At 33.9% G+C, this 25,519-nt stretch overlaps 2 protein-coding genes and 1 pseudogene across 2 annotated transcripts; all 3 read left to right on the top strand.

The window, feature by feature from the left end:
- Positions 1-628: 628 nt before the first annotated feature.
- Positions 629-6,634, top strand: LOC141683270 (uncharacterized). The gene is made up of 7 exons (XM_074487966.1): positions 629-1,014; positions 1,110-1,421; positions 2,311-2,594; positions 2,858-2,980; positions 3,651-3,773; positions 5,712-5,819; positions 6,169-6,634. The coding sequence occupies exons 1-7, from the start codon at positions 858-860 to the stop codon at positions 6,475-6,477; spliced, it is 1,416 nt and encodes a 471-aa protein (XP_074344067.1). The 5' UTR covers positions 629-857; the 3' UTR covers positions 6,478-6,634.
- Positions 6,635-11,011: 4,377 nt separating this feature from the next.
- LOC141683268 (uncharacterized) lies at positions 11,012-18,194 on the top strand (annotated as a pseudogene).
- A 4,639-nt stretch (positions 18,195-22,833) lies between these two features.
- On the top strand, positions 22,834-25,480 carry LOC141684261 (uncharacterized). The gene is made up of 3 exons (XM_074489136.1): positions 22,834-23,808; positions 23,914-24,946; positions 24,993-25,480. Exons 1-3 carry the CDS (start codon positions 23,057-23,059, stop codon positions 25,152-25,154), a joined length of 1,947 nt encoding a protein of 648 aa, XP_074345237.1. The 5' UTR covers positions 22,834-23,056; the 3' UTR covers positions 25,155-25,480.
- The last annotated feature ends 39 nt before the right edge of the window (positions 25,481-25,519 follow it).

The raw sequence follows: 25,519 nt of genomic DNA, 5'->3' as shown, positions 1-25,519 counted from the left end.
ACGTAAATAAAAAAATCATTATTTTTAAAATATGAAAAATACATATTAAAATAAATTAAATATAATTTCTAATGATATAATTTTTATAAATATTTTTGATTATTTACTATATGTATTTTTTGGTCAAAGTTAAGTTAATTTGATCGAAAAAAGTTAAATAATACAGAGATGGAGAGAGTATAATAATATTAAATTTTGTAAGCTTGACATATTATTTTAATAAAAATGTGCATTAATTAATCGAATTTCAAAATCAAATCGGTGAAATATCTTATAAGATTAATTGAATGGTTAATCGCTAAAATCAGTAATTTTTAGAACGGACTTATAATTGTTTTTGTACTCTGTACCCTAGGATATAGTGTCATCTGATATGTTAAAAATTAGCCAGAAGAAGTCCAGAAAATTAGTTATATTAATGTTTCAGTTTTTTCTCTGAAAATATTTGGTAAAATGAACAACAACAAAGATCAGTTTTACCTTTCAAAAACAATTAAATATTTTACACAAAAAGTTCTCCAAATTCAAATTCAAACAGGCCCAATATAAAACAACCCGAACGGCCCAATATAAAACAACCCGAACGGTCCAATTCCTGATTTTTAAATCTACAAATCAAACAGATCCATCTCGCGCAATCACCTGTCTCTCTCGTCTCTGGCGTTCATTTCTCTTTTCAAACAGTGAGAGAGAGATATATAAAGAGTGAGAGATTTGAGAGAGATAGGGAGAGAGAGAGATTTGAGCGAGATAGTGGAGGAGAGAGAGATTTGAGAGAGATAGTGGAGAGAAAGATTTGAGAGAGATAGGGAGAGAGAGAGGGAGGGAGAGAGAGAGAGAGAGAGAGAGAGAGAGAGATGGGTGGTCCACAAGTAACAGTCCCCGGCCGTACAATTTTACAACAAACTTTCAACGATACAGTTAGAGAAAACATCGAAGATCTCGGAATGGACCCCACCGAAGCACTACAAGACGCTATCGAGACTCTCACTCTTCAAGGCGTCGATCTCTCTGGTACATACATATACACACACATACTGATTTTGAACTATTCAGCTACTTTTGAACTGATCTGTGTGTAATTGTGTCTATTTATTTACATATTGTAGGTATTGTTACTTGTGTTCCGGGGGAGAGTAATCCGGTGATCGAGTGTTTGAATAAATTAAAACAGTTTGAAATCGATTCGAGTTGCGATAATTCTAAAATTAAGAGTGATTTTGATTTGGAGGAAGTGATTGGAGTTTTAAATGAATTGACGGAGTTGTGTGGTGTTGAGGGGTCGGGGAATGCTGCGATTGCTACTAGATATGGTGGATTAGAGTCGGTGTGTTTGATTTGTTCGAGAGTTCCGAGAGTTCCTAGTGGTTGCGGAAGGGGCTTGGTTTCGTGTTTCAATGCTTTGGCTTATTTACTTCATGGTATGGTATTTTTATCGTATTGTTAGGAAACTTATTGTGTTTTTTATGTTTTTGTGTGTATTGTTAGTTACCACTTGCCGAGATGTGTTAGGTTAATAGGATTTGGGATTTAGGAAAATTCATCGCGTTGCATTATTGATCAATGTTATTATTGTTGTAGTGAGGTAGCAACAAGAAGTTATTGGATTCGGTATTGAGTGTTGACTATAGGCTACATTATTTTGCGCAAGGTTTTGTCTCGATTTTTCTTATTTAGTCTGAAAATGAAGATATGCATGATTAGGACAAACTATAATGGAATTGAAGTTATTTGGGCTATACATTATTTTGCACGAGGTTTTGTCTCGATTTTTCTTATTTAGTCTGAAAATGAAGATATGCATGAATAGGACATACTATAATGGAGTTGAAGTTATTTGGGCTACATTATTTTGCACGAGGTTTTGTCTCAATTTTTCTTATTTAGTCTGAAATTGAAGATATGCGTGATTAGGACATACTATAATGGAATTGAAGTTATTTGAGAGGTATATTTACAGTATGAAGAAAACTTGGATAAGAGATAAGCTATTTACTGCAAAATATTTTGAAGCGTCTAGAAAGGAGTCATGGTGAGTGTTGTTAACATATTGTTTTTGATAATAAACACGACTGATAGAATCACAAGCATGTGCTATATCTCTTTATGATTAATATGCGAGGGATTCGTAACCTTTAATGTACTTATCATACTTGCATGATGTTGCAATATGTGCTCATCAATAATTTATATGTACAGAAATGATATAGTTGCATGACATTGAATGTCATAAGCAAAGGTGGTATGACATGAAATCGAATCTTATTTTGATTAGAGCTTCAAATTGACGTTTAAATCTTTTGTTTGCAGATCTTCAGTGTACTGAAATATTTCGAAATAGCAATGGACCAGAGGTTGTGATGCGCATTCTAAATGATGGAACTGATAATGTTACAATGTTGAGTAGTGGTTTTTCAGTTATTGCTGCAGCTGCAACTGGTAATGAGGTGCTTAAGGAATTATTCATGGACCTGAAAGTTGATGAGCTAATGATCACAGTATTAAAAGAACAGAAGAATGAGCCTATTTCTAGTCTCTATGATGCTATACGAGTTCTATTATCTGCTGATGATAATCGAGTTGTGGCTTCTCAAGTAAGTAAATTGGTTGTTTTAATAAGTTTTGTACATTGTTGTAAATTGCAAATCAATATGTTTTTTCACAGTTGCTAAAGAAAATAAGAACTGGAACTTAAACTTTACAGTTAGGAGTTGGCTAATATTTGCTGTAATTATTCCCAATTAAACGATGAATATGAGTTTTTATGAAAGCTGAAAGGGTATGCTTTAGCAAAGCAAAAGTTGCAGCATATTGATTCTTTCAAATCTAATAGATAGTAAATATAACTGAAAATGAGTTATATGCCAGAAGATTTGCAAAGATCGGGATTGCTGAAGCCCTTGTGCATTCTCTTCGTGATAGGATCCGTTCACCAAGTCTGGTATCTGCAAGCATTGCACTGAAGGCTGTTGCCGTCAATGTGAGTTCGTATTTAGAGTCAGCTTATCATTCATATCAATCATGATCAAGTATCCTATTTAATTTGTTATTATGATGTTTGGTGAAAGACAAGTTAACCAATGTAGGTTTTTTTTAGGACAGTAATTATTAGGACTTGTGAAACTTGCAAGAAACTTACAGCTGGTGAAGCCTTAAGTATTAATCTTGAACATTAAATACTGGAGAAGATATAGTATATGATTAGTGCTTTTTATGGTTTACCTCTTTTCTAATGTTTGTGTTTCATGTATAATCATGCGCCAGCCAGTGGTTGGTTGGGAAATCAGGCTATGCATCATTTCCTAGGATGAGAACTGTATTTATTCTACTTTGTGTTTTTAAACCTATGTCCTAGTGTTAGTTCTTTCTCCAAGTTGCTGTTACGTTATTTTTGGTTGATCCCTGGTATCAATGTTGAAAGAAAAGTAATATTTTTTCTCCTAGTTTAGTTGAGCATAAATCTTATGTTTATGTATGAGTTGTTTGTTTCCTTGATCTTTAAAGTCCAACTTTCATAAACAGCTGTGATTATGAATTATGCTGAGTATATAATGGTATATAGATCTGGAGTCATTCTCTTCTCTCACTAGTTCCTTATACAAATTTGGCATATTAAACAGTATGTTGATTGGTGCTGCTTTAAATTGTAGGATGAGATATGTAGGTCTGTAGCTGAGAGTGGTGGTATAGATGCAATTCTCTGTTGCATCAATGATAGCGGTGCACAGAGGAACCAAATCGTGGCACAAACTCTATGTTCACTGTTGAATAAGGTTCGCACTCTGAGCAAAGTTTATGTAAATTTTCTGCTTGTTATATGTATGATGCATAACTCTGGGCTATTCATAATAGCTAGTAGTCTTGGTGCAAAAGTTAATGATCTATTTTATTTTTTTATCTTTTGATTCTAGATATTGAGAAAATATATTGAGGGTCTCTCAGATATCTTCCGTGTCTCGCTGTATAGAGTAAACAGATCAAGTGAGATGTTAATTTGAGGTCTTACTGGAACATAGATACCAATTTGAGGTCTTACTGGAACATAGATACCAGCAGATGAACAATTAGGTTAGTATTTAATTTGTAATCACACTCAACAACTGGTACCAGCAGCTTGATGACCATAATTCCACTACTACACTTACTAATCAGATTGACCCCTTCTTCGAGTGAAGTAACATGTGTAATGGTTATGTTGTTGATCATTAATATATGCGACCTTGTACATATTCACTTTTAGGGTATATACATGTATTTTAGAATCCACTTTGTATTGTCATGGAGCTATTACCTTAATGATGTTTTTGAGTTGGAGAGCAGATGATGCAAATTACACCAGTAATGAGGTATGCGACTTTATTGTTTTAGCCTTTAGGCGTTTTGCATTATAAGAATGAATAGCGTGCTAGTAGTCTTTATGCTCTAAATTGTTATTTTTATTATTAGACCAGACCAGCTTAGAGGATACAATGCATTATTAAATAGTTATTTCCTTCCTTTGTAGCTGCACAACAGAACAGTAACCAATAAGCTTAGAAACAATTGATGAATTTGCAGCAAGTATGATTATAGAATTTAATTTAAAATTACTGTTTATCTTTCATCATTGATGCCTTGTAAAATTAAGAGATTATTGCAATATGGTGGCTTGAACTTTGTTCATTTTGCACGAAAATGACTAAATCTTTATTTGTGCCAATATGATGGCTAATTGTTGAATATGTCAGCGGTTTGGTGGCTCTTCGCCCCTCCCGTTAAATTTTATGTTAAATATAACGGATGTTTATATTATATGAATAAATAACCCAAAATTGAAAGTTAGGGTTCATGTTATAAAAATTAGCCACCATAACAAACCAAAATCTCAATATCAACCATTATATGCTGTTGGTTTTTTGTTAATGGAGAAATGGAGGTTCAAGTGGAGACCTCATTGGTTGGAGGCCAAACCGACGGCGGGGAATGTGATTTTGTGTGTGATAGTGCGGCGGTGTATGTGTGCGATCTTGTGTTGTGTTCGGGATGACAGGGAGAGACGAACGGAGAAAGAGGTTCAAAAAGAGAGGGAAAGAGAGAGACGAGGGAGATTGAGGTTTGTAAAGAGAGGGAAAAGAGAGACGAAGGATATTGATGGTGATTAAAGGATGTGTGTGAATGATGTGTATGTGTGAGTGCTGCGTATGTGCGTGATGTGTGTTTTGTGGGTGGAGCAGGGGAGCCACCACTACGGTGGTGGCGATGGCCATGAAAAGAGAGGGATGGGAGAGGCAGAGAGATTGATCAGAGATGATAGATCGAGTGAAGAGAGAGATTAAGATGCAGAGTGATTGAGAGAGAGTGAGATGTGGCTAGAGAGGGAGCGAGCTTATTACGGTATTACCCCTACAACCGTTAACATTTAACGTTGAATTTAACGGGAGTGATACGGAGCCACCATAATCCTAATAAATTAATCAATTAGCCACCATTTTGGCACAACTAAAAATTTAACCATTTTCGTGCAAAACAAACAAAGTTCAAGCCGACACAGTGCAATTAAGTCTAAAATTAATTAGTAAATTTTTGTTCTTACAAAGATAATTTATCTTGCCATTGAGAACTATAGAGTTAGATAATTTGTTGTACGCTCACACTGGATGATGTTGCAAGATTTTTTTAGTTTTTGTTCTGGTTGGAGCGCCATAAGCACTTATGGCACATTTCTTGATTAGTTGGCAGGTAGTGATGCAAATAAGACTACTATTGTCGCGAAGGGAGGTATGGACAAGCTTATAACACTATCAACCAGATTTTCTGACGACCCATTTGTTCTGCAAGAGGTAAAGGACTTCTCGTATCTGTACACATATTGTTGACATTGTATTTTAGGTTACGTGGAAATCATAATTTTTTGTTGTTATTAAAGCGAATGAACTGTTATTTAAATATATACATGTTGAGCTAGTTCAGTGGTCATTTTAGTGTAACCACAGTTATGCAAGTCAGTGTAACAAAGATAGAAATATGGAAGATTACGAGAAATCTGAAACAACATTTTATGTTGTTAGATGTTTATGTTCTTTTTACATGTGTTTCTTAAAGTGAAGAACATTTTGCAACTTGTGATGCAACTTGTGATGTGACTTTAAAGCAAGGCAAAGTAATTCAAATAAATCAACTTCTGTACAGGTTATGTCTATCATATGTACCCTCTCCTTAAGAGCACCTGATAATGCAACTCGTGCAATTGAAGCTGGAGCTGGAGACCTTGCAATACGAGTTATGAATAAGTTTCCTGAAGTACCTCAGCTTCAGAAACATGCATGTCTCATGATTCGTAATCATGTGGTTAGGAATCCAGAGAACAGGCAAGTCACCTCCTATGTTATATCTCATTTCTTTGTGTTAGTACAAGTTCTAGCATTAGTACTAGTGTTGTATTCCACTTTCAGCAGTCCTCAGAGGACCCTGTATTTGAGCATCTGGTTTGGATGTTAAAACAAATTCACTTTGGTTTTTATATAATTTGTATATTGCTTAGTTCATAATTTCTTTTTACTTATCTTTGTAACTTGATTGTTATTGTTAATTTAAAAGAAATTCCATGAAAGTTGATAAATGAACCAAATAAGAATAAGTATGAATTTTTTTTTGACAAATATGACTTGTAAACTTACAAATCAGTATATGTTCTCAAAAATTCTCTGGGTGATCGAACACAGGAACAACAGAGGATAAACTCTTAACCACTTGAGTTATCCAACCGTGCTCAATAATGAACCAAACACAAGTTTTGCAGTTCTTGGAAACTAAAAAATGTAAGTTGATTCCATGGAATTCCAAGTTCCAAAAGTATCTACAGAATTAGCGAAAACAAACTAGGCCAATGTTTAAATGATATATGTATTTTCTTTTTTGGATGTAAAATTCAAAAAACTATTAAGAAAAAGAAACACACCAGTGATTACATGGAAGTGAGATGTGGAAATTTAGAAAGGAAGTAAGAAAGTAGATGAATTTGGGTAAATATAATTATGGTCTTATAATCATAAAATGGAACGAAGATCAATAGTTTGCAGAAAAGGTAGTGTTGCTTCCTTCAGGTTGTTTTAACTTTGAGCAAGTATTTAGATATTCTTATTCCTTGTTAAAAGCTTGGATGCATGTCTTTGAGAACACGCATATGTTTGTAAAACCTTTCTTATACCAGCCTGGCTGTAGAAATCATATATTCTTTTCGATAAATTGTGTTTCATATTTCATTGTTTACAAGAAGTTAAAGATGGAAGAGAAAAATGATACAGGTATAATGCATGTTGCTCACAAGCAACATGCATTATACCTGTATTCTTAATGGAGCACCCTGGCCATGATCACTTGCTAATCCTGAAAGAAAATTACTTTGCTGAGGTGGGTGATGTTTGTCGTGGCTGCGGTGAAGAAATAGATTCATGTAAATCATCACTTATTTATATATTAGACTCGTCTTATTGATGCACCAAATGTCAGTTCTGGATCCACAAAAGTTGTGGTGATGCACCTCCCTCTTTCCAATTTCAATTTCATAAACACCCTCTTATCCTCTCATTTTCTCTTCCTGAAGTCTACCAGAAATTTTATCAGTTCTGTAGAATCTGTCATGAAAGACTGTATTGGATAGAATGACTTTACTGTTGTCGCAGCTGCAGATATTTCACTCATTTTCAGTCTGTCATGAAAGACTGTATTGGATATCTCTTGATTACGTTGTGATGTCCATTTGTTCAGCTCCTAGAAGTTAGTTTTCTTGTTATATTTCTGTAAAGTAACAGTATTAGAGCATCTCCAACGGTATTGCTAAAACTGTTAGCTAAAATAATTTAAAATAGAGATTATTACTTGTAAGGTTATTTACTCCGTGGAGTTGGCTATATTTAAAAAAAATATATGTTGTTATTATTTCAGGTTATTATAGATAGAATGTATTATTTGAATATTGTAACATATTATGTGTAATTTAACTATAGGTTGTTAGAGCAAGTCGAATATTAGATGCAAAATTACTATAGTTATTGCTAGAATTTGGCATCATAAATTATTTTTTGGTGCTATAATATAACTTCAACTCCAATGCTAGTTGTATTCCCTGCTTCTATTTTCATTTGTAACTCATAACTTTTTAAAACAAGTATAATTTTCCCTTATAGACACCTCAATTTTTAGACCAAAAAATTCCCAAAATCTGATGTGTCATATAAATATTTGGCAACCTTCATAGTAATAATATGAGACCCCGCGTGCATTTATAAGGGTCCACGAATCAAAATTAGTCATGTGTCAGCGTCATTTGATAAATTATTTGGGAAATATATTTGGGTTACCTAGCACAACTCTTAAATTTTTTGCCCAACTTTAAGTAAGGGAAATCTTTTTTTTTGCAAAAACTAAGAGGGTCATTTTTAATTTTTATATAATTTAAATATACATATTTAACTAAATTAAAATTTTAAGGGGGTCCGATGATCCCATGTAAGAGCATCTCCAACCATGTAGAACCCTTAACTAAAAATCATTAATACATACGATAAATAAAAAACATAGAAATTATGTAAAAAAAATCATCTACAATGGTACATTCCCCTTGTCCATAAATATAACCAACATCAGTTTGACTCGTACATCTAAGTAGTGTTTAATCCTGAATTAGTATTTCGATTATTTTAAAAATATTTTTCAACGATCCAACCGTATGGATGTCAACAGATATATATATTAGTGATACAACCAAAATTTCATATCAAATTTTTTTTATTTGGTTTGCCATTTTAAGAGTCAAACATCAGTTTGACTAGTACATCTAACTAGTGTTCAATCAATAATTGGTGTTTCAATTATTTTAAAAATATTTTTCAACGATCCAACCGTATGGATGTCAACAGATATATATATTAGTGATAGAACCAAAATTTCATATCAAAATAATTTTACTTGGTTTGCCATTTTAACAGTCAAACATCAGTTTGACTAGTACATCTAAGTAATGTTTAATCCTGAATTAGTATTTCAATTATTTTAAAAATATATTTCAACGATCCAACCGTGTGGATGTCACCAGATTTATATATTAGTGATACAACCAAAATTTCATATCAAAATATTTTATTTGATTTTCCATTTTAACAGTCAAACTGATGTTTTACTAGTACATCTAACTAGTATTCAATCATGAATTGATGTTTCGATTATTTTAAAAATATTTTTCAACGATCCAACCGTATGGATGTCAATCAATATATATATATATTAGTGATATCACCAAAGTTTCATATTAAAATAATTTTATTTGGTTTCCATTCTAACAGTTAAGCTTCAGTTTGACTTGTACAGCTAACTAGTGTTGAATCCTGAATGAGTGTTTCGATTATTTTAAAAATATTTTTCAACGATCCAACCGTATAGATGTCAATAGATATATATATTAGTGATATAACCAAAATTTCATATCAAAATAGTTTTATTTGGTTTGCCATTTTAACAGTCAAGCAACATTTTGACTAGTACAACTAACTAGTGTTTTATCCTGAATTAGTGTTTCGATTATTTTAGAAATATTTTTTCAACGATCCAACCGCATGGACGCGCTAATTTACGACAGAATCCTTCATAAATTATTATCTGCAAAAAAAATGAGAAAAGTCAAATTTGCCACCAAAATTTTGGGAAAAAGTTCAATTTCCCTCTTTGATAACTTACGACGAATTTTAATTTTCGTCGTAAATTGGATGTTCCAATATTTTCCATCACAAATATTTCGTCGTAAATCTAGATGAAATATTTTTTTTATTTAATTTCAAGTTAAAATTTTAATAAAAAGATTTAACTTACGATGAAAAGTTCAAATCGTCGCAACTTCAAATGACTTTTATTTTCCCACCAAAAAATTGGGGAAAAAGTTAAATTTCCCTCTTTGATAACTTACGACGAATTTTAATTTTCGTCGTAAATTTGACGATCCAATTTTTTCTGTCGCAAATATTTCATTGTAAATTTAGATAAAATATTTTTTTATTCAATTTCAAGTTAAAATTTTAATAAAAATAATTAACTTACGACGAAATGTTTAAATCGTCGCAACTTCAAATAATTTTCATTTTTATTTAATCGTGTCGTGCATAATTTTATTAATAAAATACTAAACTTATGACGGTTTTGTGTTTCGTCGTAAATAATTACGACGTTTTACTTTTTTCGTCGTAAGTTGGACGCACATTTTTTCCCGTCGTAATTGGCCTATTTTGTTGTAGTGTGCAAGAATGTTTATAGTTGCAGCAACATTACTAGTCATGATGTCGATTCTTGGTGTCATAAGTTTTTACTTCACAAAACCTGTGGAGAGTTACCCCTAAAGATTGAAAACCCAACCGACCAGAATGAATTTTTCTTTTTTGAGCTTTGCGAGGAGTCAAAGCCTACAAGTTGTATAATTTGTGGCTTACTAAGTGATAGGGAGGATTTCATCTATTGTAGTAGTTTCAATCCTAAAACTGATGTATGCATCATATGTGCTATGCTCCAAATTCAACAGTCCAAAGAGGATTCTGTATTTGTGTATCCTGGTCATCGTCATGCATTAGCCCTAGTCCAGCATCCCTCCTCATTTCAATGTTTTGTATGCAATAATAATGATAACAGATTAGACTCATCTTATAGATGTACCAAATGTCAGTTTTGGATTCACAAAAGTTGTGGAGATGCACCTCACTCTTTCCAATTTCAATTTCAATTTCATAAACACCCTCTCATCCTTTCATTTTTTCTCCCTGAAGTCTACCGCACATTTTATCAGTTTTGTAGAATATGCAAGGGAAGGTTGTATTGGATCCAATGGCTTTACTGTTGTCGCAGCTGCAGATATTTTACCCATTTTCAATGTGCTAGATCAAGTCCAATGTTGAGGTGGTACTTTGCTTAAACATGTATATTTACATCTATCGGTCTTTCTATCTATCCATCTATCTTTATATACTAATTCTCTACGTTTTTTGGTTTTCAGCTCTAGTGAGAACGAAACATATCCTGATTTGGTGCACCTTCCAGCAGCTGATGAAATATCCCTAAATCTATTGCTTGAGCGATTAATCAAGGATAAGATTACTCTATCTGATTCTTATAACAGTAATAGCATCTTTAGTGCAACGAATTACATTAAACATTGGTCTCATGAAGAACATGATCGTAAACTCATTACAACTAATGAGTTGTATGTGTAGAAACTGAACACTGCAATACAAATATACGGACAAGGTTGTTTATTCTTGTAAAACTGGGGAAACAAAATGTATTATCAGTGATAATAAAAAAGATGGTTACAACGTTAATAAATAGAAACTGATTCCTAACAAGGTGGCATGAAAACAGACACAACTACTGAAACGACTACTAACACGTATCCACTATTGAGACCTTATTCAAACTTCCTAAAAACTCTTACTGCTGCATGACCAAGTCATGTAAATAAAACACTCCACATAATAATTATTAAATAATAACAACTAAAACAAATAAGTTTAGATTAAATCCCAATAATTTCTCCCTTAATCTAAACTTGTCTCATGCAATTCTTCCAGCCCCTATGGCTTATTCCACTGAGCCTGTATGGCTAATAATCTGAGCCCGTATGGCTACTCAACTGAGCCCGTATGGCTAATAATCTGAGCTATTAATCTGAGCCCGTATGGCTCTAATAACGCTGGTTCATCATCCTCGACGACTTCCATGTTTACTTTCTACCTTTTCTCTCTTTCCCGTCGTGATTTGCTACATTATGATGCATAGTGTCCCAAGGTGTTACAGTTGTAGCACCTGATCCTACTCTTGTCACGGAAATAACCACTTCTGAGATTCCAAGAGAAGTTGTTGTCTGTCTGCCTGCCCTTCATCCTCTCCTCCTGAGTTTTAAGACGACCCACTAACTCTTCAACCGTCATAGATTTCATGTCTCCGAACTGTTCGATATTTGAAGCTTTCATGATTTTTAAATCTACAAATCAAACAGATCCATCTCGCGCAATCACCTGTCTCTCTCGTCTCTGACTCTGTTCATTTCTCTGTTTAAACAGAGAGAGAGATAGAAAGAGTGAGAGATTTGAGAGAGATAGTGGGAGAGAGAGAGATTTGAGAGAGATAGTAAGAGAGAGAGAGAGAGATTTGAGAGAGATAGGGAGTGAGGAGAGAAAGAGAGAGAGAGAGAGGGGGAGAGAGATTTGAGGGAGATAGGGAGAGAGAGAGAGAGAGAGATAGAGAGAGATGGGAGGTCCACAAGTAACAGGCCCCGTCCGTACAATTTCACAACAAACTTTCAACGATACAGTTAGAGAAAACATCGAAGATCTCGGAATGGACCCCACCGAAGCACTACAAGACGCTATCGAGGCTCTCACTAGAAAACTTTGAACTATTCAGCTACTTTTGAACTGATCTGTGTGTAATTGTGTCTCTTTATTTACATATTGTAGGTATTGTTACTTGTGTTCCGGGGGAGAGTAATCCAGTGATCGAGTGTTTGAATAAATTAAAACAGTTTGAAATCGATTCGAGTTGCGATAATTCTAAAATTAAGAGTGATTTTAATTCGGAGGAAGTGATTGGAGTTTTAAATGAATTGACGGAGTTGTGTGGTGTTGAGGGATCGGGGAATGCTGCCATTGCTACTAGAAATGGTGGATTGGAGTTGGTATGTTTGATTTGTTCGAGAGTTCCTAGTGGTTGCGGAAGGGGCTTGGTTTCGTGTTTGAATGCTTTGGTTTATTTACTTCATGGTATGGTATTTTTATCGTATTGTTTGGAAACTTATTGTGTTTTTTATGTTTTTGTGTGTATTGTTAGTTACCACTTGCCGAGATGTGTTAGGTTAATAGAATTTGGGATTTAGGAAAATTCATCGCGTTGCATTATTGATCAATGTTGTTATTGTTGTAGTGAGGTAGCAACAAGAAGTTATTGGATTGGGTATTGAGTGTTGACTATAGGCTACATTATTTTGCGCAAGGTTTTGTCTCGATTTTTCTTATTTAGTCTGAAAATGAAGATATGCATGATTAGGACAAACTATAATGGAATTGAAGTTATTTGGGCTATACATTATTTTGCACGAGGTTTTGTCTCGATTTTTCTTATTTAGTCTGAAAATGAAGATATGCATGATTAGGACATACTATAATGGAGTTGAAGTTATTTGGGCTACATTATTTTGCACGAGGTTTTGTCTCAATTTTTCTTATTTAGTCTGAAATTGAAGATATGCGTGATTAGGACATACTATAATGGAATTGAAGTTATTTGAGAGGTATATTTACAGTATGAAGAAAACTTGGATAAGAGATAAGCTATTTACTGCAAAGTATTTTGAAGCGTCTAGAAAGGAGTCATGGTGAGTGTTGTTAACATATTGTTTTTGATAATGAACACGACTGATAGAATCACAAGCATGTGCTATATCTCTTTATGATTAATATGCAGGGGATTCGTAACCTTTAATGTACTTATCATACTTGCATGATGTTGCAATATGTGCTCATCAACAATTTATATGTACATTAAAAGTGTCGGAGACCCGGAAATGATATAGTTGCATGACATTGAATGTCATAAGCGAAGGTGGTATGACATGAAATCGAATCTTATTTTGATTAGAGCTTCAAATTGACATGTAAATCTTTTGTTTGCAGATCTTCAGTGTACTGAAATATTTCGAAATAGCAATGGACCAGAGGTTGTGATGCGCATTCTAAATGATGGAACTGATAATGTTACAATGTTGAGTAGTGGTTTTTCAGTTATTGCTGCAGCTGCAACTGGTAATGAGGTCCTTAAGGAATTATTCATGGACCTGAAAGTTGATGAGCTAATGATCACAGTATTAAAAGAACAGAAGAATGAGACTATTTCTAGTCTCTATGATGCTATACGAGTTCTATTATCTGCTGATGATAATCGAGTTGTGGCTTCTCAAGTAAGTAAATTGGTTGTTTTAATAAGTTTTGTACATTGTTGTAAATTGCCAATCAATATGTTTTTTCACAGTTGCTAAAGAAAATAAGAACTGGAACTTAAAACCTTACAGTAGGCGTTAGCTAATATTTGCTGTAATTATCCCCCATTAAACGATGAATTTGAGTTTTTATGAAAGCTGAAACTGAAAGGGTATGCTTTAGCAAAGCAAAAGTTGCAGCATATTGATTCTTTCAAATCTAATAGACAGTAAATATAATTGAAAATGAGTTATAAACCTGTTTTATTATTATTTAGGTTTTTGGTTATGCCAGAAGATTTGCAAAGATCGGGATTGCTGAAGCCCTTGTGCGTTCTCTTCGTGATGGGATCCGTTCACCAAGTCTGGTATCTGAAAGCATTGCACTGAAGGCTGTTGCCTTCAATGTGAGTTCGTATTTAGAGTCAGCTTATCATTCATATCAATCATGATCAAGTATCCTATTTAATTTGTTATTATGATGTTTGGTGAAAGACAAGTCAACCAATGTAGGTTTTTTTTAGGACAGTAATTATTAGGACTTGTGAAACTTGCAAGAAACTTACAGCTGGTGAAGCCTTAAGTATTAATCTTGAACATTAAATACTGGAGAAGATATAGTATATGATTAGTGCTTTTTATGGTTTACCTCTTTTCTAATGTTTGTGTTTCATGTATAATCATGCGCCAGCCAATGGTTGGTTGGGAAATCAGGCTATGCATCATTTCCTAGGATGAGAACTGTATTTATTCTACTTTGTGTTTTTAAACCTATGCCCTAGTGTTAGTTCTTTCTCCAAGTTGCTGTTACGTTATTTTTGGTTGTTCCCTGGTATCAATGTTGAAAGAAAAGTAAAAAATTTCTCCTAGTTTAGTTGAGCATAAATCTTTTGTTTATGTATGAGTTGTTTGTTTCCTTGATCTTTAAAGTTCAACTTTCATAAACAGCTGTGATTATGAATTATTCTGAGTATATAATGGTATATAGATCTGGAGTCATTCTCTTCTCTCACTAGTTCCTTATACAAATTTGGCATATTAAACAGTATGTTGATTGGTGCTGCTTTAAATTGTAGGATGAGATATGTAGGTCTGTAGCTGAGAGTGGTGGTATAGATGCAATTCTCTGTTGCATCAATGATAGCGGTGCACAGAGGAACCAAATCGTGGCACAAACTCTATGTTCACTGTTGAATAAGGTTCGCACTCTGAGCAAAGTTTATGTAAATTTTCTGCTTGTTATATGTATGATGCATAACTCTGGGCTATTCATAATAGCTAGTAGTCTTGGTGCAAAAGTTAATGGTCTATTTTATTTTTTTATCTTTTGATTCTAGATATTGAGAAAATATATTGAGGGTCTCTCAGATATCTTCCGTGTCTCGCTGTATAGAGTAAACAGATCAAGTGAGATGTTAATTTGAGGTTTTACTGGAACATAGATACCAATTTGAGGTCTTACTGGAACATAGATACCAGCAGATGAACAATTAAGTTAGTATTTAATTTGTAATCACACTCAACAACTGGTACCAGCAGCTTGATGACCATAATTCCACTACTACACTTACTAATCAGATTGACCCCTTCTTCGAGTGAAGTAACATGTGTAATGGTTATGTTGTTGATCATTAATATATGCGACCTTCTACATATTCACTTTTAGGTTATATACATGTATTTTAGAATCCACTTCTTTGTATTGTCATGGAGCTATTACCTTAATGATGTTTTTGAGTTGGAGAGCAGATGATGCAAATTACACCAGTAATGAGGTATGCGACTTTATTGTTTTAGCCTTTAGGCGTTTTGCATTATAAGAATGAATAGCGTGCTAGTAGTCTTTATGCTCTAAATTGTTATTTTTATTATTAGACCAGACCAGCTTAGAGGATACAATGCATTATTAAATAGTTATTTCCTTCCTTTGTAGCTGCACAACAGAACAGTAACTAATAAGCTTAGAAACAATTGATGAATTTGCAGCAAGTATGATTATAGAATTTAATTTAAAATTACTGTTTATCTTTCATCATTGATGCCTTGTAAAATTAAGAGATTATTGCAATATGGTGGCTTGAACTTTGTTCATTTTGCACGAAAATGACTAAATCTTTATTTGTGCCAATATGATGGCTAATTGTTGAATATGTCAGCGGTTTGGTGGCTCTTCACCCCTCCCGTTAAATTTTTTGTTAAATATAACGGATGTTTATATTATATGAATAAATAACCCAAAATTGAAAGTTAGGGTTCATGTTATAAAAATTAGCCACCATAACAAACCAAAATCTCAATATCAACCATTATATGCTGTTGGTTTTTTGTTAATGGAGAAATGGAGGTTTAAGTGGAGACCTCATTGGTTGGAGGCCAAACCGACGGCGGGGAATGTGATTTTGTGTGTGATAGTGCGGCGGTGTATGTGTGCGATCTTGTGTTGTGTTCGGGATGACAGGGAGAGACGAACGGAGAAAGAGGTTCAAAAAGAGAGGGAAAGAGAGAGACGAGGGAGATTGAGGTTTGAAAAGAGAGGGAAAAGAGAGACGAAGGATATTGATGGTGATTAAAGGATGTGTGTGAATGATGTGTATGTGTGAGTGCTGCGTATGTGCGTGATGTGTGTTTTGTGGGTGGAGCAGGGGAGCCACCACTACGGTGGTGGCGATGGCCATGAAAAGAGAGGGATGGGAGAGGCAGAGAGATTGATCAGAGATGATAGATCGAGTGAAGAGAGAGATTAAGATGCAGAGTGATTGAGAGAGAGTGAGATGTGGCTAGAGAGGGAGCGAGCTTATTACGGTATTACCCCTACAACCGTTAACATTTAACGTTGAGTTTAACGGGAGTGATACGGAGCCACCATAATACTAATAAATTAATCAATTAGCCACCATTTTGGCACAACTAAAAATTTAACCATTTTCGTGCAAAACAAACAAAGTTCAAGCCAACACAGTGCAATTAAGTCTAAAATTAATTAGTAAATTTTTGTTCTTACAAAGATAATTTATCTCGCCATTGAGAACTATAGAGTTAGATAATTTGTTGTACGCTCACACTGGATGATGTTGCAAGATTTTTTTAGTTTTTGTTCTGGTTGGATCGCCGTAAGCACTTATGGCACATTTCTTGATTAGTTGGCAGGTAGTGATGCAAAATAAGACTACTATTGTCGCGAAGGGAGGTATGGACAAGCTTATAACACTATCAACCAGATTTTCTGACGACCCATTTGTTCTGCAAGAGGTAAAGGACTTCTCTTATATTGTTGACATTGTATTTTAGGTTACGTGGAAATCATAAATTTTTGTTGTGATTAAAGCGAATGAACTGTTATTTAAATATATACATGTTGAAATACTTTAGTCATTTTAGTATAACCACAGTTATGCAAGTCAGTGTAACAAAGATAGAAATATGGAAGATTACGAGAAATCTGAAACAACATTTTATGTTGTTAGATGTTTATGTTCTTTTTACATGTGTTTCTTAAAATGAAGAACATTGTGCAACTTGTAATGTGACTTTAAAGCAAGGCAAAGTAATTCAAATAAATCAACTTCTGTACAGGTTTTGTCTATCATATGTACCCTCTCCTTAAGAGCACCTGATAATGCAACTCGTGCTATTGAAGCTGGAGCTGGAGACCTTGCAATACGAGTTATGAATAAGTTTCCTGAAGTACCTCAGCTTCAGAAACATGCATGTCTCATGATTCGTAATCTTGTGGTTAGGAATCCAGAGAACAGGCAAGTCACCTCCTATGTTATATCTCATGTGTTTGTGTTGGGTCAATGGATTCTAATCACATTAACTGGATCTGTAACCCACTTTTTTCATTGTACAGAACTCTGTTACTTGGTCTTGATATTGAGAAGATCATACGGACAGCCAAGAGAAATCATCCAAGCTGCAGAACTGCTGCTACGGATGCTCTCAGGGATTTAGGACTCGACAACTACAATGCATAGATCACGTTAAGAAACTTCAAATTTCTGCTTACAACTCGTTTTTTGTTGGATGTGTGATTGAATTGTGCGCAAGCAGCACAATCTGAAATGCTAGGGAGTATCAAAGTGGATTTCTATTAACTTTTCCATCCTTAAATTCCCATTAAAAGGGTTATTCTAGCTAGCATCATAACTGTAAGAAACAAATACAACTTAAAAATACCAAATTTAAAGTGTGCATTACCTGAAGAAAATATTTATATGATAAAATTACTTATATAAATATTAAAAAAAATATGAAATCACGTCTCCTCTTGGACTTCTACAGTTCTACCTTAGTTCCGTGATTGTTCTCTGGACCCTTCTACAAACTTAGTATTGATCTTTTAGTAACACAATATGGACTGTAATATGGACTGTACTAAAAAGTTCCTTTTAGTCATGTGCCTAATGATTTAAATTTACACAATATGGCCTTGTGTTTCTCTATTTGTAATATATATGTAAATATCTCGGTTATAGAAATCGGCCGATTTCAAAACTATTGTAGTAGTTCCAAAACTGAAATTTGTGTTTGCCTCAAATGTGTTGTATTGCACTTTCAGCAGTCCACAGAGGACCCTGTATTTGAGCATCTGGTTTGGATGTTAAAACAAATTCACTTTGGTTTTTATATAATTTGTATATTGCTTAGTACATAATTTCTTTTTACTTATCTTTGTAACTTGATTGTTATTGTTAATTTGAAAGAAATTCCATGAAAGTTGATAAATGAACCAAATAAGAATAAATATGATTTTTTTTTTGACAAATATGACTTGTAAACTTACAAATCAGTATATGTCTGATTACGGTCTAACTCATTAAATATAAAATTTAATGAAGTATGAACTTATTACTTTAGCATTAAACATTGATGCTTTTAAATCTGAAGTTTATATAAACTTGTAAGTTTATATTTACAAATATGCTTTTAAGCTTCTCTGAAATAACAAATCAATGAAGTATGAACTTCTTTGTACATTTTATAAACTTGCATAACCAGTCATTAAATTAAAACAATTCATAGAAAATAAACCGTAGTAAAATACTCATGAGTAGAAATATCATACTTATTACTTTAGCAGGATAATATAAATGAACAAAACTTTCATTATTGCTTTGACAAAATACTAAAATTTAGCAAAAATCAATGTAGAAACCTTTAGGGGCATAACAGAGAATTTCATGAGGCCATCTTTGCAATGAATGTCATTGTGTTCACCACAAGCAAAGTAGTAAGGCTTCCAATTCTCCAGCACCAGCTCAAATCCATTTCCTCTGCCTTGTGTCACTGAAGCCAATCTTTTTGCTCGTCGTAGGTCGCAATTCTCGAAACTCCGATAATTTTGTAGTAGATAGACGCTATGAGGAAATGTAGTATTGCTTGGTGGATCATACTTGAACACTGCAATCACAATAAACAAGCAAATGCATTAACAAATTACTCTGCTTCGGAACGCAGTTCTGCGATTCTAGATTTTTTGTACAAGGCTTCACGTACTATTAATAACGAAATTTGTACTTGGAACTGAAAGTGTAAATTGTACTGGATCCTCGACTTTAATTAGTAATTTCTATTTTGGACTGAAAGTGCTATTTGTACGTGATCCTTGACTTAGAGAGATTGGCTAAATTTTTAGCTAAGGAAGATGCACTGTTGGAGCAAATAATTTTTTAAATAATATCTGAAAAATATATTTATAGTATGTTTGACACATTTTTAACTAAGAGTTCATCCCCGTTAGAGATGCTCTTAGTGATGAAAGATAAGTAATATTTTCTTTCCTAGTTTACTGGAGCATAAATCTAATGTTTCCGTAAGAGTTGTTTGTTTTCTTGATCCGTAGAGTTCCAACTTCCATGAAAAATCGGGTTAATAAATTAAGAGATCACACTCAACATACAATTAAGAGATCACACTGAAACATTGATACCAGCAGCTGAACAAATTAAGTTAATGTTAACATTACAATCACACTCAACTAATGATACCAGCAGATTTATGATCATAATTCCTCTACTACACTGACCCATCAGATTGACCCAATAATGTGTTGTTTTTGAGTTGGACAGCAGATAATGCAGATTACTAAATATTTAAGATGTTTGGAATAGACTAAAATGGATTAGTTAATATATTTTAACATGTTTCTTTCATAAGAATTAATTATTATTTATAAATTAAAAGTTATTTTATTAAATTTGAATCAAATACATAGTGCTATAATTAAATTTGATTTTTTTATATTTGATTTTAAGATGAGAGAAGTGCATATTTTTTATTTTTGTCTATCTTTAAATGTGAATTTTTGTATTTTTATCTTATCGTATAATACACAATAATATTATATGTTTGTTTAGTGTGTACTCATGCGCAAATATTAGTCCCTTTTATTTTCATCAAATTTTGTTATTAGTTGCTTATTTTTATCAAATTTTGAGACTAATTATTTTTGGTGTTATTTTTTATGTATACGAGGGAGCCCCATTATCATTAATTAGGTGCCAATAAAAATTTGACAACTTACTTTTACTTTTAATTATGTGTTATTGAACATATATTAGAAAATCGAATACTGATATTGTACTTGAGAAAAAAATTTGGCCGCCGCCCCTGTGAGACAGACATCTCTTCGTATCGGTCTTTTTGGCCTAGCTCGACCTTCAAATTACTAAATATAGTAACTCTGGCTTTTAGCCTTCCGCAAAGCCAGAGTTACAGCGCATTGATTCTTCTGAGTCTAGTTGGTTGCAAGTTTAATTGTAAATGACTAAATGAGTTATAAACTTGTTTTATTATTATTTAGGTTTTCGATTATGCCTGAAGATTTGCTGCGGCTCTCGAGCTTCCCTTCATGATGGGATTCGTTCACCAAGTCTTATGACACAGCATATGTTTGATTTAGTACATTTCTTGTACCAGACTGGAGAATCATGTATATTCTTCTCTAAATATAGTGTCTCGTATTGCATTGGCTTCACAAAGCCTGTGCAGAGTTACCTGCAGAATTACTTGTTTTTATTACTATTATTTAGGTTTCTGGTTATGCCTGAAGATTTGCAAAGATCGGAATTGCTGGGGCTCTTGTGCTTCACTTCATGATGGGATTCTTAAGATAAAGAGTTGATTCCTTTGGTTTGTTTTAACTTTATGTATTACATATTTATACATAGCATTTCATATGTCATTTGCTTCACAAGAAAATAAAGATGGAAGAAAAAAATGATATAGGTATGAAGCACATTGCTAACCAGCACTTGCTAATCCTACAAGTTCTAGCATTAGTACTAGTGTTGTATTCCACTTTCAGCAGTCCACTGAGGACCCTGTATTTGAGCATCTGGTTTGGATGTTAAAACAAATTCACTTTGGTTTTTATATAATTTGTATATTGCTTAGTACATAATTTCTTTTTACTTATCTTTGTAACTTGATTGTTATTGTTAATTTGAAAGAAATTCCATGAAAGTTGATAAATGAACCAAATAAGAATAAATATAATTTTTTTTTGACAAATATGACTTGTAAACTTACAAATCAGTATATGTTCTCATAAATTCTCTATGTGAGTGAGGATCGAACATCGAACACAGGAACAACAGAGGATAAACTCTTAACCACTTAAGTTATCCAACCGTGCTCAATAAAGAACCAAACACAAGTTTTGCACTTCTTGGAAACTAAAAAATGTAAGTTGATTCCATGGAATTCCAAGTTCCCAAAGTATCTACAGAATTAGCGAAAACAAACTAAGCCAATGTTTAAATGACATATGTATTTTCTTTTTTGGATTTAAAATTCAAAAAACTATTAAGAAAAAGAAACACACCCGTGATTACATGGAAATGAGATGTGAACATTTGGAAAGGAAATAAGTACGTAAATGAATTTGGGTAAATATAATCATGGTCTTGTAATCATAAAATGGAACGAAGATCAATAGTTTGCAGAAAAGGTAGTGTTGCTTCCTTCAGGTTGTTTTAACTTTGAGTAAGTATTTAGATATTCTTATTCCTTGTTAAAAGCTTGGATGCATGTCTTTGAGAACACGCATATGTTTGTGTGCTTGTAAAACCTTTCTTGTACCAGCCTGGCTGTAGAAATCATATATTCTTTTCGATAAATTGTGTTTCATATTTCATTGTTTACAAGAAGTTAAAGATGGAAGAGAAAAATGATACAGGTATAACGCATGTTGCTCACAAGCACTTGCTGATTCTAAATGAACGTTACATTGATCGAGAGGGTACTTATTGTTCTGTCTGCCTGAAAGAAATAGATTCAGATAAATCATCATTTTATAGTTGCAGCAACAGAATGAACAGTTGTGCATGTATGGAAGCCATGTTAATTAGGTTAATCAAAAATGAAAATACTCGTTAACGAATAATTATATGGTTTCTGATGAACTGGAGACTTAGTAATGAGCTTTATATAGCAGCACTTCATTAAATCTAGAAGAGAACTGGAGATGAGTCATGAGTGCAATTTGGCCGAATATTGAAGCAAATGGTTGACCTTAATTGTTTATGATCATTAACAGCAGCAGCAACGTAAATTGATGTTTTCTGGTGTAATTATATGGTATGATTAGTGGATAAGTCAACCAAGCATGCTTCATCATGTCTATTGTATTGCATTTGAACCCGAAAACAAGTGCATCAAAATTCAAATTGTTGGTTGCAATCAACTAGTGCACAATGTAAGTGATTACGTTGTGATGACGATTTGTTCAGCTCCTAGTTAGGGAAGAAGGCCAAAAAGCGCCGTCAAAGGGTTGGTGCAGTGGTTAAACACTTGTCCCCCGTACGGGTTGTCAAGAGTTCTGCTCCTAGTGTGTGCGAGTGTGTAATTAATTAGCAAAAAATGAAAAGAAAAAGGCCAAAAGGGAGGTATTTATTCTTTTTTTCTTCAGTAACACCAATTAGATTTAGAAATATCATTGCCTGACTTTCACTCAACGAATATGTTTGTATGTAGCTTTTCAGTCCTAGCTTGTGGAAAAATTTAAGAATCCAAGCTAACAATGATATATTCTTTCTTTTTTCATACCACATTCCTGTACAACCAAAGATGGAAGAGAAAACTAATGTAGTAATGGAGCACCCTGGCCACGAACACTTGCTAGTCCTGAATGAAAATTACATTGCTTATAAAAAGGGTGTTCTTTGTCGTGGCTGCGGTGAAGAAATAGATTCATGTAAATCATCACCTATTTATTTTTGTGCTTATTTTTGTACTAAGTTTTTAGTCCACAAAACTTGTGCAGAGTTACCCCGAGAGATTGTAAACCCAACTGACCCGAATGAGGTTCTCTCTATTCACCCTTGTCTATGGGGGCAAGAATATTGTATAATATGTGGCTTTTTTGGGAGACGAACTTATTTCATCTATCGCAGTAGTTTGAATCCTAAAATTTGTGTTTGCGTCAAATGTGCTGGAATCCAAGTTCAGCAGTCCAAAGAGGACACTATATTTGTGCATCCAGGTCATAGTCATCCGTTAGCCTTAATCGAGCAACTGTCCTCATTTAGATGTTGTGCTTGCAAAGTAATTGATAATATATTAGACTCGTCTTATAGATGCACCAAATGTCAGTTCTGGATCCACAAAAGTTGTGGTGATGCACCTCCCTCTTTCCAATTTCAATTTCATAAACACCCTCTTATCCTCTCATTTTCTCTTCCTAAAGTCTACCAGAAATTTTTTCAGTTCTGTAGAATCTGCCATGAAAGACTGTATTGGATAGAATGGCTTTACTGTTGTCGCAGCTGCAGATATTTCACTCATTTTCAGTGTGCTAGATCAAGATCAAGTCTGTTGAGGTATTACTCTACATAAGCATCGATATTTACATCTATCTATATTTATATAGATATACACGTCCATTTATCATCTTTTTGGTGTTCTATGTTTTTTGGTATTTTCAGCTCCGGTGAGAACGAAACGTTTCCTAATTTGGTGCACCTGCCCGCAGCCGATGAATTATCTTTATATAATCTATTGCTTGAGCAATTTATAAAGGATAAGATTATTCTATCTGACTCTTCTAACAACAGTAGCATCTCTGGTGCACCAAATTATATTAAACATTGGTCGCATGAAGAACATGATCTTAAACTCATAACAACTGATGAGTTGTATGATCGGAAAAATGATGATGAAATATTATTGCTTTGTGATGGTTGTGTCAAACCCATTCAAACTTGTGATAGTCAATTATATGCTTGTCTTCCTTGCAAATACTTTATGCATAAATTCTGCGCCGAGTTTCCTAGAGAGATTGAACACCACCTTTGGCCAGGTAAAATGCTATTTGCAAATAAGTATAGTGAGCCATTCGATCTTTTTGAGTGTAGTGGTTGCGGATTTTATAGCAATGGTATATTCTTTAGTATGATACTACCCAATGAGCGCACAATCCGTCTTCATATTGGATGTGTGACCTTACCCAGAGTTATCAAACACGAAGCTCACAGTCACCAACTTCAACTTCATCAAGACACAAAGCATGCTTGTAATGCCTGCGGAAGGAGTTCTGCTGAATGTAAGTACGAATGTAAAGATTGCAGGTTCAGTATTTGCGGAAAATGTATTAGCAAGGTAAAAACATACAAACACAGGTGGGATCCTCACCCCCTGCACTTGATATATGATGCTGGCATGGTCGAAAAACATGAGCATGAGTTTGACTGTGAGTTTTGCTCTCAAGAAATAAACACAAACAGATGGTTCTATCATTGCAGTAAGTGTGACCTTTCATTTCATACTGACTGTATTTTAGAGTTATCATCATCTGATGACTACTCCAATGTAAAGTTTGGGGCTACCGATATAATTAAAGACAAAGTGCATCCCCACGGACTCACATTTGTTTTCAACAAAAAGGTTCGTCCATGCCGGAACTGCGAGGAAGAAAGCCTTGGTAAACCGGTACTCCAATGTGCACCATGTAATAGTACCATATTCTGCCACTCGTGGGGCTTGTGGTGCTGGAAATAATGTTACCCCTTCCCTGATTCCTATAGTTCCTGTTTACAAAGTATATGTGGTATCTGTTCACCAACTCGATCAAATTTTCAAAAGTGATTCGCAACGGGCTACTTGTAATGCACGCGGTTGGTGTTATCGTCAATCTATCCAGATTCAATATATGTGCAGAAAGTATTAGGAAGGCAAGAACATACAATCCACATACAATATATGTGCTTCATCACAAGTGTATTGTATTGCATTTGAACCCGAAAACAAGTGCATCACAATTCAATTGGTTGGCTACAATCTACTAGTGCATCATGTATCACTTGATTACGCTGTGATGACCATTTGTTCAGCTCCTAGAAGTTAGTTTTCTTGTTATATTTCTGTAAAGTAACAGTATTAGAACATCTCCAAAGGTATTGCTAAAACTGTTAGCTAAAATAATTTAAAATAGAGATTATTACCTGTAAGGTTATTTACTCCGTGAAGTTGGCTATATTAAAAAAAATATGTTGTTATTATTTCAGGTTGTTATATATAGAATGCATTATTTGA

This window comes from Apium graveolens, chromosome 9 (genome assembly GCF_009905375.1).
Source record: "Apium graveolens cultivar Ventura chromosome 9, ASM990537v1, whole genome shotgun sequence".
Taxonomy (NCBI): Eukaryota; Viridiplantae; Streptophyta; class Magnoliopsida; order Apiales; family Apiaceae; genus Apium; species Apium graveolens.
Note: the sequence above shows the minus strand (reverse complement) of the source record. Positions and strands in the feature narration are given on the sequence as shown.